Source organism: Lissotriton helveticus, chromosome 12 (assembly GCF_964261635.1).
Source record: "Lissotriton helveticus chromosome 12, aLisHel1.1, whole genome shotgun sequence".
Lineage (NCBI taxonomy): Eukaryota > Metazoa > Chordata > Amphibia > Caudata > Salamandridae > Lissotriton > Lissotriton helveticus.
Window position 1 is genome coordinate 47,233,748 of NC_136073.1, and position 16,338 is coordinate 47,250,085.

The 16,338-nt window shown below is 43.8% G+C and overlaps 1 protein-coding gene across 1 annotated transcript in view; it reads right to left on the reverse strand.

Moving 5' to 3' along the window:
* The window catches only part of GPS2 (G protein pathway suppressor 2), a 45,597-nt gene that overhangs the window by 2,855 nt on the left and 26,404 nt on the right, over window positions 1-16,338 (reverse strand). Inside the window, exons 6-10 of the mRNA XM_078670633.1 lie at window positions 13,291-13,370; window positions 11,174-11,342; window positions 10,505-10,591; window positions 8,996-9,075; window positions 522-614 (exon numbers count right to left, since the gene is read on the reverse strand). Of these exons, the coding sequence (XP_078526759.1) occupies window positions 522-614; window positions 8,996-9,075; window positions 10,505-10,591; window positions 11,174-11,342; window positions 13,291-13,370 (509 nt within the window). The remainder of the gene's footprint in view (window positions 1-521; window positions 615-8,995; window positions 9,076-10,504; window positions 10,592-11,173; window positions 11,343-13,290; window positions 13,371-16,338) is intronic.

Below are 16,338 nucleotides of genomic sequence, written 5' to 3' on the forward strand. Positions count from 1 at the left end.
GTGGCTAAAACTACAGGCATATGTGTGCTAAGAGGAGAGGAACTCAAAATGACCCTAATTCCCAATCAGTAAAAGTGACTGAAGATATTCTCAAGGCGGGCATTTCAAAGGAGGACAACTCTCATTGAGGGCTCCTAAATGGGCGGGATTCCAAATTAGCAAGTAGTCAATGCAGCTATTTTTAATAGGTGTTTTTCCTCAATTAGCTGAACGGGGCATTGAGGAGGGTTAACTTCCCCATAGTCAATACAGTGACTTTCCCAAGGGATGGAATATCCAATGGATCATACTTCTGGGATATGAGTCACAATACAATGGAAAGAGCACTGCAGAGATAGTGGCCGATTCAACAGGAAGCCTTGTTTTTAAAAAGAAGGCCACTGCACTCACCTATAATCCTTTAGGGCAATTTAAGTGTGGAGAGGGAATTCACTATGCTCTTAACCACTGGAGCAGAGCGAACCTCAACAAGGTGGAGAATTAAGGCAGACAGATGCCATAGTGGGAAATGAACCCTTTACCTTGGTTGGCTGCATCTGCACAGTGAGCTGGGGCGCAGGCAGCAGAGTCTGTGTAGCATGAAGGGCTTGAGGGTGCATCGGGCGTAAAGTCGACTGCAACACAAAGAACAACACAGATCACACTGTGAAGGGAAGTAGAACACAAAGACTTCTATAACCAGGGGGCACCAGAGCAGGGATACGTGGATACAAGAAAGTGGAGAGTAGAATTAGGAGAGGGAAAGCGTGAAACTGGCTGCCCTTGTATAAGCAGCAAATGCAATTACAATACTGACTAAAATGAGAGTTGTGTGCTAAAGAACCTGGAAGCACAGCTGGGACACTGATGGAAAGGAAGCTATGTTTTCACGTATGGCACTGGGCAATCTAAGAAAGAGACAAAGCAGACTTCCTGTCCAATATCAGATATTTAGTGCGAGTGTTTCACCCACATCCCTCTTGTACTGCTGGATCCCTCTTGCTCCAGACTCACAGGATACCAATGACTGACAAACCAGAGGAGCAGAACACATTTGTGCCCAACATAGTGAAAGAAATTGAAGGCCAGACCAAATATGACTCTGCCAGCACTCAGTTGTAGCACCTCACAGACTCCAGGCTTTAGTGTTCAGTTCTAAACATTTTTGTTTATGTCACTGGTTGAGCTTAGAGCTAACTGGTGAGACAGCCATCTGTAAAATGGGTGACTGAGTTGCAGAATACAAGTCACTATGTGTACCCTTTCTGTCAAACACTTTGGCGCTTTCATATCACTTCGATTCTATTACAGAGGCCGATTACCGGCAAGAATTAATTACCCAGGATTTTTAAGTGGGCCACCTATCTGGAGCTAACAGCCATGACTTAATTGGAGAAGCAGTCAAATCCCGTACTTTACATAAAAAAGTACAAGGATATATGACACTCCTATTTCAGGAAGAGAGCTGCCTTTGTGTTTGTAGTACTCAGAGCGGCAACCCAGTGAGCAACATACATTTTGGACCCTTGTTTGTCTTGGAATGGGCACGGTTGAAAATTAGGAGCCAATGAGAATTTGTCAATCCTTTGGTCTGATCTAGGTAACATTTAAGAGACCCGCCTCAGATCCAGAATGTAATGGAGGCTTTTCACATCCAAAGATGGACTCTGCAAATGCACAAACAAGATATGAAATGCAGAATGCATGCTAGTAAGAATGCATTGAAAACTATGAAAACGAAGAACAGAATTACATCTTCTGGTGAAAGTAACAGCTAAGACACTAATTGCAGGTTGTGGTAATGATGGGCTTCAAAATCCCATTAGCCACAAGAGAGATCAAATGATTTAACTGCCAACATGAATGAGAACTTCTTGTTAGCTGATGTAAGGGTGGAAAGGCCTTAAAGCAGCTGAACAACTGCATTCTGAAAGGAAAACCACTTTCTTTCATTCCCAGGAGATGGCAAATTTGGGCTACAGTTATTCATGTGTGTGCCAAAACACAAAGGGCAGATCAACACCCGGAAAGTAAGTCAAGGGTGTATTGTTCTTGGTTACAACTCTGCAACAAAACCCTTTACTCATCTTAGAATGGGGTGAAAAGATGCCTGCTGGGTATGTTATTCAACGGATTGACCTTTTACCTTCATCTCCATTCTGGTAAACCCATGGATTTTAAGGCAGCAGCTGGAGAAGCCAACATTTCTGTCCAACTCAAAATACAGAGGGGGATGAACCTGCAAGTGTGTGTGGGCCTCCACCATGCCTGGGCTCCAATACCATGCATATCCACATGCATACAGGGACTCATTTGCTCCTTCCTCAAGAAGGGAGCCAAAAGCCTCTCAGAAACGGCCACATAGAGTGGTATGTCAATCTGGAGGAAGAACACTAAAGACAACTAGTACAATGGTCAATACGGTACGTAACTTCATTAAAATCAAGAGGTATTAGATGGAGAGGGATGTTCTGGGACTGTAGGAACGTGCCCAAATCATACACAATAATAAACTTCTGGGCTAACAGGAAAAGGGGAAGCTCTGTACAGAAGATCCTCAGAAGGCAGAAGAGGGACACGCCCCCCGGGATTGGGAGGAGTATTTCATGTGTTGCATGCAACAGCTGTGACTAGTCACTCAAGAGACCCCCTGTCCATAGAGATCAAGGTCTATTTTGAGATCTCATTGGTTTATATAGCCCATTTGAGAAGAGAAACCATTTGAAGTGGCTGTGCCATTAGTGGGAGACTACTGAACTGGCCCTGATCTTTGCTATCAGAGGATTTGAAGTCTGGAAACATGACATGGATGGGCTGAGATGGGTCAAAGATGTAGCAGAAAGTAGATTCCTCTACAGAGGGATGGATGCAAAACAGAAGACAATGTGGAGTTTCTCGAAGTTAATTAAAAAATCCAGAAACTCCAGGTCAGCATGTAGGACATCAAAGGGATAGCTGTGAGTACAAACTGATGTTGAGGGACTGTGCGCAGCGAAAGGCAAAACAAGTCAACACCTCAGACTAAAAAGCACATGATGAACCTAATACACACATCTGCTGCAATATGGAGAAACCAAGGGCACCTCCTTAAAAGCCAGAGAGTTATAAACATGCTCAGAGGGGATCCTCAAGGAATTCATAAAGTTAGTGACCGCCAAACTTCCATTTAGAAACAATGGATTCTGTACTGAGAGAACACAACTGGATTCCCTGAAGGATATGCAGTCCACAACCTCAGCTGGGATAAGAGACTAAAGACGGTCTAGAAACAAATGCACATAAAATGGCAATTACTTTCTTCGCAATTGCCTCCTAGACACCCCGATGCCCCACTTCCAGTGCAATAGATGGTTAAGGCGATGTGGGCAGAGGCGGCGACCTTGCAAGAAAGGCAGCTAAGAGGCAGCAACATGTCTCTGCTGGGTTGTTTTGCCAGCTTCACACAAGACTTCTCAGTTCCCAGGCACCAAGACAGCATCAAACATCTGTTCTAATGAATGGATGATTTGGAGGTATGGGGGGCAGTTTCATAAAAACACCCATTAAAAAAAAAAGGTTACAGCCCTCTCCTATAATGACCCTGCCAGACTGTTCTTCTATGAGGGAAATGGGCAGCATGTAGGTTCAAATTAGTGTGAGCAAAAGAGTCTGCAGGCAGGCTTTAAAGGAGGTGGGGAGTAGCCACAATAAGCTTGGAGACAATCTTCAAACAATCCTATGAGGATGTCCCTACAATACAGCTGCAAAAAGACTGCACAACACACTATTGTGCACTCCTGCCTTCCACCACTAAACCAAACTTCCAAGCTCCTGAATGGCTGCAGGACCTGATTCCATCCTAATATAATAACTACTTATGCCCCTGTATTTATGCCTTTCTCCCTTCTTCTACACATCCCCATTTTCCGAAGGCCTTGGTATATGCTCAGTGGGTCCTGCATGATTCCGACCTTCCTCTCCTGCAAGAGAGACTGAGAAGAAGGGTGATGGTAATTGGTCACGCTATTGTGTTGATTCAATAAACACATAGCTACTCTAAGATAACTGGAGTCTTTGCTTGTCTTCACAACACAAACTGCCGTTGAGGACATGTGCAGTGCAGAGGACAGCAAATCAACCTTCCTAGTTTCTTTTACCAGACCTATTAGTGCCACTTATTGTGTCAGGTCGGGCTTCATCACACCATCAGCTACAAGCACACCTACAGATGGAGACTTTTAAATCTCTGGTCCCCGAGGACGACCAGCCAACACGTCAAATTAAGGAATGCATACAAGCGGAGTGCAAGTTGAAATTACCTTTTAGGTCTTTTAGAGTGGCACCCACTAGTGTCACAGGTGTTGCTCCTTTTGTATTCTTAAAAAGAAGACAACCAGGCATCAAATAAATGCAAAGTAGGCTTTCAAAATATGTCATCCTGGAAAGGATAAACGTTCATCAGCCAAAGTACAAAAACCGTAAGGACACAAAGTGCATAGAATGAAGTCATGTAAATGGGTAGTGGGTGATTTTGTGAGGGTCACAAATCCATGGTATACTCTTAGAAGGTTCTGCGTAGTCCTAAAGTTCTATCCTGTGAGAGAAAGACTTGGAGAACGTGGTCCTTCGAAGCGTGAAGGCTGTTGGTCATGGTCTGGTGTTGATTTAATAAACAAATGCCCATGTTCTTTGCTCGTTTTCACAACAGCGCCTCACTAAATGATGTTTTAGAAGTATCTGACAAGATTCTGCACTTTGTGCATGGAGAAAATGATTAATCCGAAAAGGACTGAATAATCCGAAAATGAGGCAGAAACAAAAAGCAATTGCATAGCATCGTACTTTGACTGAATCTGGTTAACAATTCCCTCCCAATTCGACTTAGCTAGCATCTGATAAAAAGTAAAGAAAATGTAATTTCAAAGCATCCATTTTAACCTTTCTTGTAATGAAGAAATACTGTTGAGAGGCTAAATAAGCTCTCATATCAGTTTGAAGACATTGTATTGTGGGAATAGAATGTAATACTTTCCAAACGTGCAGCTGCTTCCCCCAATGTAAGATATGGCTCACATCTAACCTATAACGGTTATGCCAGAAAGTAGTTTTCTTGGCATTACACCTACCAGAGAAGGGAGTGAAATACAGGCCCTCCCAGAAAATATCTACTGTATTCTAGGACAGTTCAGTTTCTTGAAGAATTCACTCTTATTTCAAATATAATTTCAGATTTTTATAAACATCAAGGAATTTCCATGCAATCATGACAGCTTTTAGGTATTTGGTTGACAAAACCAAAGAGATTAAGACTGCAAACAACTCTTTGGAAACTGCAGCTCTCTCATTGGACCTGGCTCCTGATAAACAGTTCAGAGCCAAATACAAGGCTTCACATGCTACCAAATACCATTAGAAACAAGGCCGACCCTTTGAGCTTAGTCTGAAGGCTGATCCAGGGCAGAGAGGACCTGGGCCAGAATGTCCATCTTTAACTTATCCTATCAAAAGAAAGTGATCTAGAATCAGTCTGAACCCACCATTTTTCTTGGTCACCACAAAGTAGTGGGAGTAGCATCCCATGCTCTTTGCATCTTGAGGGAGGGGATGGGGGGGGGGGGAAGGGGGGATTCGCTCTACCGGCCTCTTTGGTCAACAGTGACTGAATTTCCTTTGATGATGGAAGCAGAGTGAATTGAAGTCAGACTAGGAATGGGAGGGACATGAGGGAGGGAATATATGAATGGGGAGGAGTAAGCACATTGAACAAAACCACAAACCCACCTGAGGTAACTGCATGACAGCTGGGCATAAAAGAAAAAAGTATCCTACAGCCTACTGGTAGCAAAAAACTGAAGAAGGGTGATCAGAACGGTTTAGCTGCAGTTGCGGCAGGGGATGAGGCAAAAGATCAAGGTAGTCCCTAATGCTGTTCGCCACAGCCTCTGATGCCACCAGGTCCTCTGGGATCTGGCAAACTCTGTGCAGAGTGCTGTGATGGCTACTTGCGGCAACAAGGAAGGCCTCACGAGTACCATCTGAATTTCTGGTATGGATGATGGCACTGAGGAGCTGGTGAAACCAAGTCCAAGGAATCGGCCATGATATGACCTTCTTGAAGCGCTTCACCTCACCTGTCCCTGATGGAAGAATCTACCTTTTCTCAAATAAGCCTAGAGCAATCAAAAGGCATAAAGGAAGCATGTATGTACACCCGAAAAACACGTGGTGAGCACAAGTGATGTTGGATCACAACACTAGTGGCTATGGCAGGCCTCATTAAACCCCTCTTGTCTAGGCTAGCTTTCAGTATGTACTTAGCCACATCTTGACCATCATAGATTGCATGTGAGAAAGCACTCCTGAATTCTTGCTGAATGGCTGGCAAGATCTCGCTGGCCGTTTCCTAAACTGCATTCATATAGTTCTCTAGCAGACACACCACGTTCAGGAACCTTAATGACACGTTGGGAGAGGAGAAAACCCTCCTAACAAACAAGCTTGGAATCTGTGTGATGGGGCCATGGGAAACTCATTTAGGGTGGAATTGGAGGCCTGAACCACCAAGCGCTCAGAGTTAGCTGCTCTGTCAGAAAGGCTGGGTCCCTAATAGCAGGCCAATGATGTTTTGCTGGAGGGTGACTTACCACATTGCTGTCAACATTTTAGTCAGAGCATCTATATAAAGCAGCAAGGGATCCAAAAATGCAGCTTCGGGTAGCAAGAGCTTTGTTACCAATAAATTCTCCTTGGTTCCAACCATGGGCTGCTGAAAGGTGACTGTGGATTCAATCGTGGGGAGCCGAAGGTTAAGTACTTCTGCAGAGCTGCAGACTCCCATCACAAAAGAGTCACTCTCCTACAATATGGTCTCATGGTGGATAGGCAAGATCACTAGTATTTATTTTGTAAATCAACATACAAGCCTCATCAGCATCATCATCATCATCATCATCATCATCATGCAAAAATGCAACGCCTAAATCTGATCCAAATAAGACCTGAGACCATCTGTAATTTTTGAGTTGAGGTAGAGGGACTACTGGAGGATTCATCCAAACCAGTGGCTGTGCGTTTGTTATCTTATAAAGAGATATCGGCCACGATTGGGCTGAAAATGTCTCTGGTCTGAAAATAGCAGTTGGGAGCAGATTGTCCTTCAGCACAGGTATTGAAGAATGGGGCAGTGACACTTGGGGGGGTCATTCAAGGGGACAGCAGACGTTCAAATTGGGGCTTTAAATGCTCCATAGGTCCCCATAGCACCTGTGAAGACACAAACAAGACTGGGAGAAGAGATCCGATATTCTTCGAAGGGTGCAGAAAGAAAGGAACTGACATCGGCTGCAGGGGTGGAACCTAAACACCACTCTATGTAGTCACTTGAAGAGTCAGGTAGCACCAGCTGTCAATAGGCGGGAGCAATTGCTGTAAAAGTTCTGGATCTATTACGGTGCCTGGGGTAACACTAAAATGTGGTACATGCATTAGAAGTATCCATCAGAATGCAAAAAGACCTCAGAGCAGCACCTCTTCTGCTGGAAGGTCAGGCAGACTCGGGCATTGGGGACTGGAGAATGAGGTAAGAGAGTAGGTCTGGGAGCAAACATGAATGGTCTGCTCATTTTTGGTCTGACTGCCAGAGGACCTCATGAAAAGTCGCTCATGGTTTTGGCGGACACCAGGCTTCAGCTCCATTCTAGAACAGCATATTGAATAAAAGTGTCAAATGAAGCCACTATCTAATCTCCATTTCCTGTATTCATCGTCCCCTCCACTTAACAGGGGGAATAAATGGTCTCTGTGGCACAGCTGCATGCCTAATCTTGCTCTATCGTGGAAGTTAAATAAAGAGATAAAGGAAGACAAAGGAAATTTGCCTTTCTGAGCAAACAGTTCCAAGATCCTCCATGTAGGAAGAGACTGTCTATGGTTATGAATTCACCAAAGAGTACCATTGTGGAGAGCTAGGACTACAAACAGGTAGTTTCTTAATTTGTAATTCTTATGCCTAATGAAGTCTATAAGTCCCTCATGGTCCTCATGGTCCTAGCAACCAAAAGTTGCAGGTTACCTGCAGAGGCGATTCTTGAGGGAGCATGCTGAAGAAGACTCTTAAAGGAAATAGGTATCATTGCTTTGCTGAACCTGTGCAGGCTAGCGGAGAATCAGCAGGGGCAGATCTGGTATTACATGAAGCAAGTTACATCGGGCATTAATGAGTGCCACGGCATCTGCGCTAGGAAGCCAGTGGAATGGACGCCCCAGGCTGCAAATTCAAGAAATACTCCTCAAGTAATGAAGACATTTAAATGGGAAGAAAGCATTCAATGGCTAGGCAAAAACACGCCTAACTGCTACTACTAAGAAAAAATGGATAAGGAAAGAAGCCAGCAAGCATTTTGGGAGGAGTTGCCTGGCTGGCATGGTTGTAACCGTGGTCACTCTTGCACCCAGGCCCAATTTGTAACTTATTTTATGGCAGGCAAACATGTTCTAATCCTTTGCCAGTCCCAGAAAGATCATGTTGTGAATATGAACAAAGGAACCGTTGGCATATCAGTACAGTTAACACAGTGACTAAAGAGACGCCCTGCCTCAGGGCGCCAGGTAATATTAAGAGTAGGCTTAAAGATGTCCTTCTTCTAAGATAAATACAAAAACGGTGTGGTACAACTAAGCTAGACAGTGAAAAGATACTACTTGCACATGGCACTAGCCTGTATTATCAGCATAAAGACTGAAAGAAGGCCACACATCCCAGAATACAGTGCAATCTTTAGGCATCATGGGGTATTTCCCTGAAAAGATGAAGTCTTATAACAAGGATTGAGACCACCTTACCAGAAAAGAGAGGAAGGAAAGGATCTTTATTCCAGACCACATATTTCTGAACAGAGACCATCCCCTTCAAATGACTCATCTGTTGAGTGTGGAGAGACAACTGGATATATGAGGGGTCTGGGTACAGTAGAACTGGAGCATCCTCAGAAAGCAGAGAGAAAAGCAGGGCAGAGTAAAAGAGGGGTTGTGCACTCACTGTGTCTGTAAATCCTGACTGCTGGTTTGCGTGCTCCAACTGCTTCTGCAATGGGATACCTGCACTGGAAGTGATGAATCCTAGTAACAGAAGAACATGGCTCATTGGAGGAAGATATACAGCGGTGATAAATGTAGGAGGAAAGGAGAAGAAGAGAAAAGTTGAGAGTAAAGGATACACCAGGGAAGTGCGTTAGTGAAAAAAATGAAAAATTTAGATGTAGAGAAAAATAGCATAAGCATGCGAGCCAAAGAAAAGGAACACCAGAAGTTGGGAAGCAAAGTAACTCAGAAGAAGGGGGATTCAGCAAGAACAAATAAGGCAGAGGAAGCATCATAGAGGAAGAACAAGGAGGACTTGGAGACACGTGAAACAAGGATAAGATGCAGAGAGTGATAAAGAAGGAATAGAGGTTTGCAAAAGAACAATCAGAAAAATTCTGCAGAAGGAGTTGCAAAGTGAGGGACAAGTGGGGAGGGGGCAGATGAAGAGAATAAAGAGGAGAGGGAAAGAGGCAAGGATAAAGACTCACTGAATTGAAGAAAACTGACAAAGGGAAATGAAAGCCAGAGGAGGGGGATGGATGAAAGGACGAAAAAAAAGCAAACGTTGATCTAGACAAGGGACACGAAGCAGACCAACACAAAGTGTAAGGTCTCATTTGAAGAGGCTACGGGGGAAGCAGGGCCTCTGTCGCGGTTAATGGGATGGTCTGTCGCTGATGACCTGGGACTGCCCACTAGGATACTGAAAAGTGGACCAAGTACAATCCCTTCAACAATTCATTCTAATTAGTCGCATGCTCCTCAATTATGACTGACTACCTTTTTTTAAAAATAAAAAAAAAGGGCATGGGAGCTTATTTTCCTTTCTAGCATTAGGACCGAGGGCACCCTTTTAGAAAAAGAAGAAAAAAAGGAGACACCATGTAGGAGATCTTTTTTTCTGACAGGGACGGAGAGCCTGTTTCAAGATTGGAATGATGGTTCGGCATGGTGGGGAAGGGGTGAAAGATGCAGAGAAGGCAGCCTGCTACACAGGACTGCAGTTATCATTAGTGCAGCACGTGTAGTTTCATTGGGGGTCCAAGAGTGCAAGGGGCTCACAACACCCAAATTATGGGGTACAGTATTTTGGGGACAATACATGTTTTTGTTTGATGCATTTGCGGTTTTAGAAGTCTCATATTTAGTGCGGTTTATGAGCTATAGAAAAAGTTCTCCTTAAATCATCTTTCAGCCCGCCCCCTGCCCGCTGCCATGGCCCCTCCCAAACCCCCAATCCTTGCTATAAAGTTTTGGAAGGCGGGGGGGGGGGGGCAACCTCAAAACATTTTGCTTAGGGGGTGCTCAGAGGAAAAAAGTTCGAAGACCTGTGCTGTACACCACACAGGGGCCGTTACGGTCCCAAAATAAGGCAAAAAGACAAAAAAGACAAAGGAGTGACACACTGATGCAGAAGAAGACAGAGGAAGGCCAATACAAGTCAGGGGGTGAGACAGATACGCACCTGGCTGTGTGGGTGGGAAGTGCCCATGAACGCTATAGGCCTGCGGCTGGTGAGACAGGTACTGCATGGCCTGGAACGCAGAGGGACCTGTGTGGAAACCAAGAGGTGTAGCCTTTAGAAAACGGCTTTTCTTCATGTATGAAACGATGACTCATTTCCAAGCTGGGGGGTGGGGGGTCTCCAATAAATTCTTTTGCCTGCAAACAGTTTGCACTACTTTCCTGTTGCTTCTAAATCCATGCAGAATTATGGGGTCTTACATTTTGCCCCTTCATAACTTAAAAGGTGCTGCGTGGATACAAACTCGAAACTATAATTTCTGTCCAGTCTGTACCTCCTAACCCAGAATACTTCCCATAGTTTGATTCAGGACAAATAGCCAAGTCACTGTTGGTTCTGCAAATCCTAGAAATCTTTCTTGGTTACATTCGTATGTTATGCTTTCACAAGCCAGACGATGACTAGTGGTATGAGCCACACTAAACAAATTGGATTATTCACTTGAATCCAACCGAGCACACTACGCGCTTCTGTTCACTAACTTCACCTAAGATACTAACAAACTGTCACAATACACAGAACAAATGAGCTTGCCATAGCCACTCTATCCTCCACAGAGACCTGTTTTCCCATATGAAGTAGAGACATATGTAAGGCCTAGGTAGTTACCTCGGATTGGCTGACCACTGGCGTAGCTGACAGGCACAGCCTGTCCTGGTGCATAGCCGTGTGGAGATTGCCCAACAGAGTAGGGGCTATGGCTGGATTGGCTGGTTTGGTACTGCCCGTGCTCTGGTGTACCTGGGGCAAATCCTGGCTGCCCTTGATAGTGACGAGACTGAAATGAAAAAATACAGATAATAAATTAAACCTCTTGGAACCAGATAAAGCCATGAAATGTGCTGCAAGTAATGAGATGTTGGCATAATGTAAACAGGAAGGCAGAAGTACAGGTGACTAGTGCAAAAAGGGAAATTAAGCTTAGTTGAAGAATAAAGTACTCCAACTAGAAGGAAAAGGTATTAAAACATTCAGATCTGCGTTCTAATATTTAAGAAGAGCAGAAAGCGACATCCTCCAACTCAAACCTCACTGGGAGATCAGGGAGCTTCACATTACCATCATATATAATGATGTGTAAGCAGGAACATGCTGGAGTGGGTTGCCAAGCTGGAAGAAGTGATATGGGCTAGAAGTAGATTTAATGTGAAGAAACCAAACAAGCTGCTGAGGAGTCACGTGTGTTGGGATTGCATTAAATACACAGGCAGCGAAACAGGGCGTTTCAGAAGAGTGACAGAGTATGGGTGCAAATATGTGCCTAGAGTGCGATAGCTTGTTGAAGTTTCATGTATGACCACGTGGTATTTTATGTGCAGTATATTAAGGGATAATACAGGATTTTTATATAATATACAATTCCAAGTCCCTTTAGGGTTCTCAGTTGGACAACTGTTATTTGTCACTTTTCCAAATATACAGCCTTCATGATGTGGTCCGTAGGGGGAAATTATATATGGAGGAAATTATATATGCAGGAAATAAAATGTACAAAACGCTGGGGAGGAGCGCTTTGCTCTTTGGTAAAATTACATGAGCAGGGAGGGAGAGGAGTGTGGTGTGATAGGACAAGATGTTTTCAGGGAAAATCTGGCCTATTGATTCAGTTAAAAGTGTGTGGTGTGTTACACAGGCAATTTACCAGCTAGGTTTCTGTTTTATTTATTAAAATAACTTTTTTGGCTTCAGGTGGCCAAATGCATTGAATTCAAAGCATTGTGCAACATATTCAAGGCCAAATTTGGCCCGGGACCACATTACATTCAAAAACTAGTATCCCCCGACCATCCAACCCGGCTACTAAGATCCTCGACCCAGGCCCGGTTTGGTGTTCCCAGATTTCGACTAACTGGTATGAAGGGCCATTCTTTTGCCTACCTGCATCCGAAGCTTTGGAACTCGTTACCAGATAACTTAAGAAACTGTAAATCATTTCTCACGTTCCATAAGGTGCTGAAAACTTGGTTATTCTGATTTCGTACAGTTGGGACAGCTAATCTGAGACTGCCTTTGCCCGGGAAACCCCTTGGGGTAGCTGTACGCACTACAAGTTGCTAATAATAATAATAATAATTCTATGGCCAGGGAGTGGGACAGCCTGGTGGGGCAGGTGAGAGGTGTGCCCGCGGTGCTTTACATATGCAGGGATACAAAAGGGGATGGATTCAAGATAGCCTGGCTGATGAGGATTATGAATCCGAAACCGGTCCCAGGATTCTTGTTTACGGTCCAGGGAAGACATGGCTTGGCAGTTCGGGCTGCACTGTTCCCATGAGGCACAGGGTCAGACTGATTTGCATATAGCCATGTCTGAACTGGGGTGGCTGAGTGAACTAAAGAATGGTGATGGATTAAACCCAGATCAGTTGACTGGGGGTGAGTGTTTGATTTGTTCAAACGCTCCGTCCATCATCCCCTTTTGTATCGCCTTACATATGCAGGGAGCGGTACAACGTGCTGGGAAGAAGTGATGCGCGGTAGCAGTAAATTTCAATGGTAAACAGCAATACAAGCGGTCGTGAAGGAGTGATGTGTATTACAAATGAAATTACTTGTGCACAGAGTGGGAAAAGCTATTGAGGAAGAATGACACTCTAGAATTGAAATAAGAGGCGCATGCAGTAACATTTTGTTGAGGGGTGGAATGTTATGGGATTGTAGCTGGAAGACACGCTTTAAGAGAAATAACACATATGGGGTTTCAACAAGGTAAGGAATGAAATTACCGCCATGACTTGTGATCCAAACATCTGCTTGGCTCGATCTGACATGAGAGTGGCTGGACGGTTGTGTCCCCCGGGGCTTCCTGTTAAAAAGACATTCTCAATGAATTGTCCATAGTGGTCAAAGACAAGCCCTTCATCCAGCTGCTCAGCTGCTGCGCACATTGCCACATTCTGCCAATATTAGAATCCCATAATAATAGACACCACCATAATCTCTACCATGTAATGTCAATATGAACCTTCCACTGCCAAATACCAAGAACATCTCACCAGGAAACAACAGAGACTCTCCGAAGACACTTTCCAACACACCAGAGCCCCTGGTATTGACCGGCAATGTAAACACGATGCAAAACATGGGGCACCCTGGTGGGATGGAATATTCAGCAGAACCTGTAGCAAAACCCACCCAAACACCAACAAGCCAGTACTGAAAATCCACTAACAGGATCAAAAGCAATCAGAAAGCATTTTTACAAACCACCCACACCCAACCCCTGTAGGAACGCCAGTCCAGATAACAAGGCTTGAAACAATTGAAGGGAGAATGTGAGGTCCAGGAGATAGGACAATCAGCAACCTAGAAGGTAAAAGAGACAATAAACAAGCCACACAGGAATTAAAGCAATAACCAGCGCTCACGATGACAGCCACATTCAAGGGATCCACCTTCCAATTACAGTGGGGGCTTCTAGATCGTACAACAGAGAAGAAGAGCAAAGCATAACGGTCTACACAATATCCTTGCCCATCAGTCTTAAGAGAAGCAAAAAAGCAGTGTTCTTGTCTTCAAAACAACACATGCTTTATCTGGACTATCGTATAAGGTTATGGCTGAGCACTATAAAAAACACAATGGATGGCCTAAAGGATTCATTTTGTCAAAGGTTTATCTAGGTAAGTTGTATTATCAATTACGGCTACCACGTTTGCTTCTTTGGGAATTGTTTTGTACATTATCGGGTTATTGACTAAAAGAAATAAACTACCATCTCAAATATTGTGTTGGTTGTACAATTTATTCTATTCTTATCATAGTTGTCAATTACGGTTAATACGTTAAGCTAAGTTGCCTAAACAAGAAGTAGAAACGTGAAACAAGATTTAAGTATTGTGACCCCTCTTTCATTTAACACAACTAGGCATCATAGTAAACAAAAATATTTTTTTTTAAATCTCTCTTTAATACCTCCCCATGGACTTAAATATTATCTGCAATACAAATTTTGTAAAGAAATTATTTTCCTAGTAGAACTACTTGAAAGCACGAAGTATCATTGTATGTCATTAAATACACAATTAAATACAGGAACAGTCACTCACATTGATGTCATTAGGCTAGTTTGAAAAAGGAGTAGAAAACATTTAAGCCCCGAATGCAATATCTGAGATTTTGGAGAGTTTCCCCACAGTCTTAATTGATGGCACTCTTTGCTTAGCTAATCCATAATGGACAGGGAGCTGCATATGCACAGACCTGTGTATGTATGCCCAGTTAGTTTTGTACAGGCAACGGAGGAAAAATAGAGCACCAGCTACTTCTACTGGCATGAAGGGCATGGTCGCCATCTTGGACCAATGCAAGTCTCCTTCACTTCAAAGAGCCAGTATTTCCAGCTAAGAAACTCTGGGGGACTACAACTAGCGGTCGTCAAAGCCGACAGAAAATGCATCATCTACAAAGCCATCATGTCTGGCACCCTGGCTATTTGGCAGACAAGTGCAACATCTGCAGTAGCTCTTGGAGCCCTGAAAGTCAGAATACCATCAGACTGGAGATAAAGTGAAAAATGTAGAAAGGGGCAACAGGCCTTCTCAGTCTATGCACCCAGTACATGAAACAAAGTTCATGTGTCCCTAAGGAACACCCTAACCCTGCTTCACTTTAGAATAAGGATGAAGATACACCTCTTTAAGAATACTACATCAAGACACATTAACAGTTCACATCTGCTCTCAGGACCTAGCTATTTCTCCTATTGTTAATTGGCTGTATCTTTGCCTCGGACCCAGTACAGCACTCCACTGTCTTTCGGTTAGCTTTATGCTATGCAAATACCCCATAAGTACATGCATGCATGCATGCATGCATGCATGCACACACGCCATTAACCACCTAGCATCACCTTAGGTCCCAGGTAACAGCCTCCCAGTTCACAAGAGAATTAACGAGTGAGGCGGCCAAAGTACCATACTTAAGTGTGTTGGAGGACACAGGAGAGCTGGTTTCCCTGCATGACAACAGTGATACTTGCAAGTGTTGTGGCAAGAACCGTAAAGAGCAATTCTATATCATACATTCACACTATATCGACAAACCAGCAGCCCCCTTGCCCCCTCACCCCCCCACCCCCACCCCCAAAACGTTTTGAGACCTTAACAGGTGATACCCAGAGCATGGTATGTTCCTTTAAAATGTTAAAACAGCAAATTTCTTACTGCTAATAACCAGTCTTAGTGCAAGAAAGGCACTGAGGGTTATCGGATTGAGAAAGGTATTACGATTGGGAACACTTTCAGGAATAACCTTTCAGTGACCGGTGTCAAGAGAGATTAATGAAATCAGTGATGAGATTTCGAAGTTGGAGATAGTAATAGAAAAAGCCATGGGCGGAACTTACCCGTGCAATTTAATTGGCAGCAAACCTGGAGTACACTTCAAGGAAGTATGAAGTGATTTATTGTACACAAAATTCACCCAGGCATAGTGCTCTGCTCAAGTCAGGCAAAAGAACAAAAGTAATATGGTTAGCAGCCTCTTTGGCTGATATGTCGGCACAATAATCAATGGTTCATTGTTTCATCGCTTGTTGAATGCAGCCATAAGGATAGGTCTTGCACAGATCAATGGCAATTTACATTGGGAGCTCAAAGTCCTGAAAAACTTTGAAAATTGGAAGTGGTAGAGGAAGTTTAGGCAGAACACGAAAGTGAACACATTCAATTATGGGGGACAAGGCACTTGAAGAGTAGGTTTTTCTACCAATTTAGAGAGTTCCCCGCTAAAACAAAGAAGCATAAAATGTGACAGACAGTAATGTCTAACGT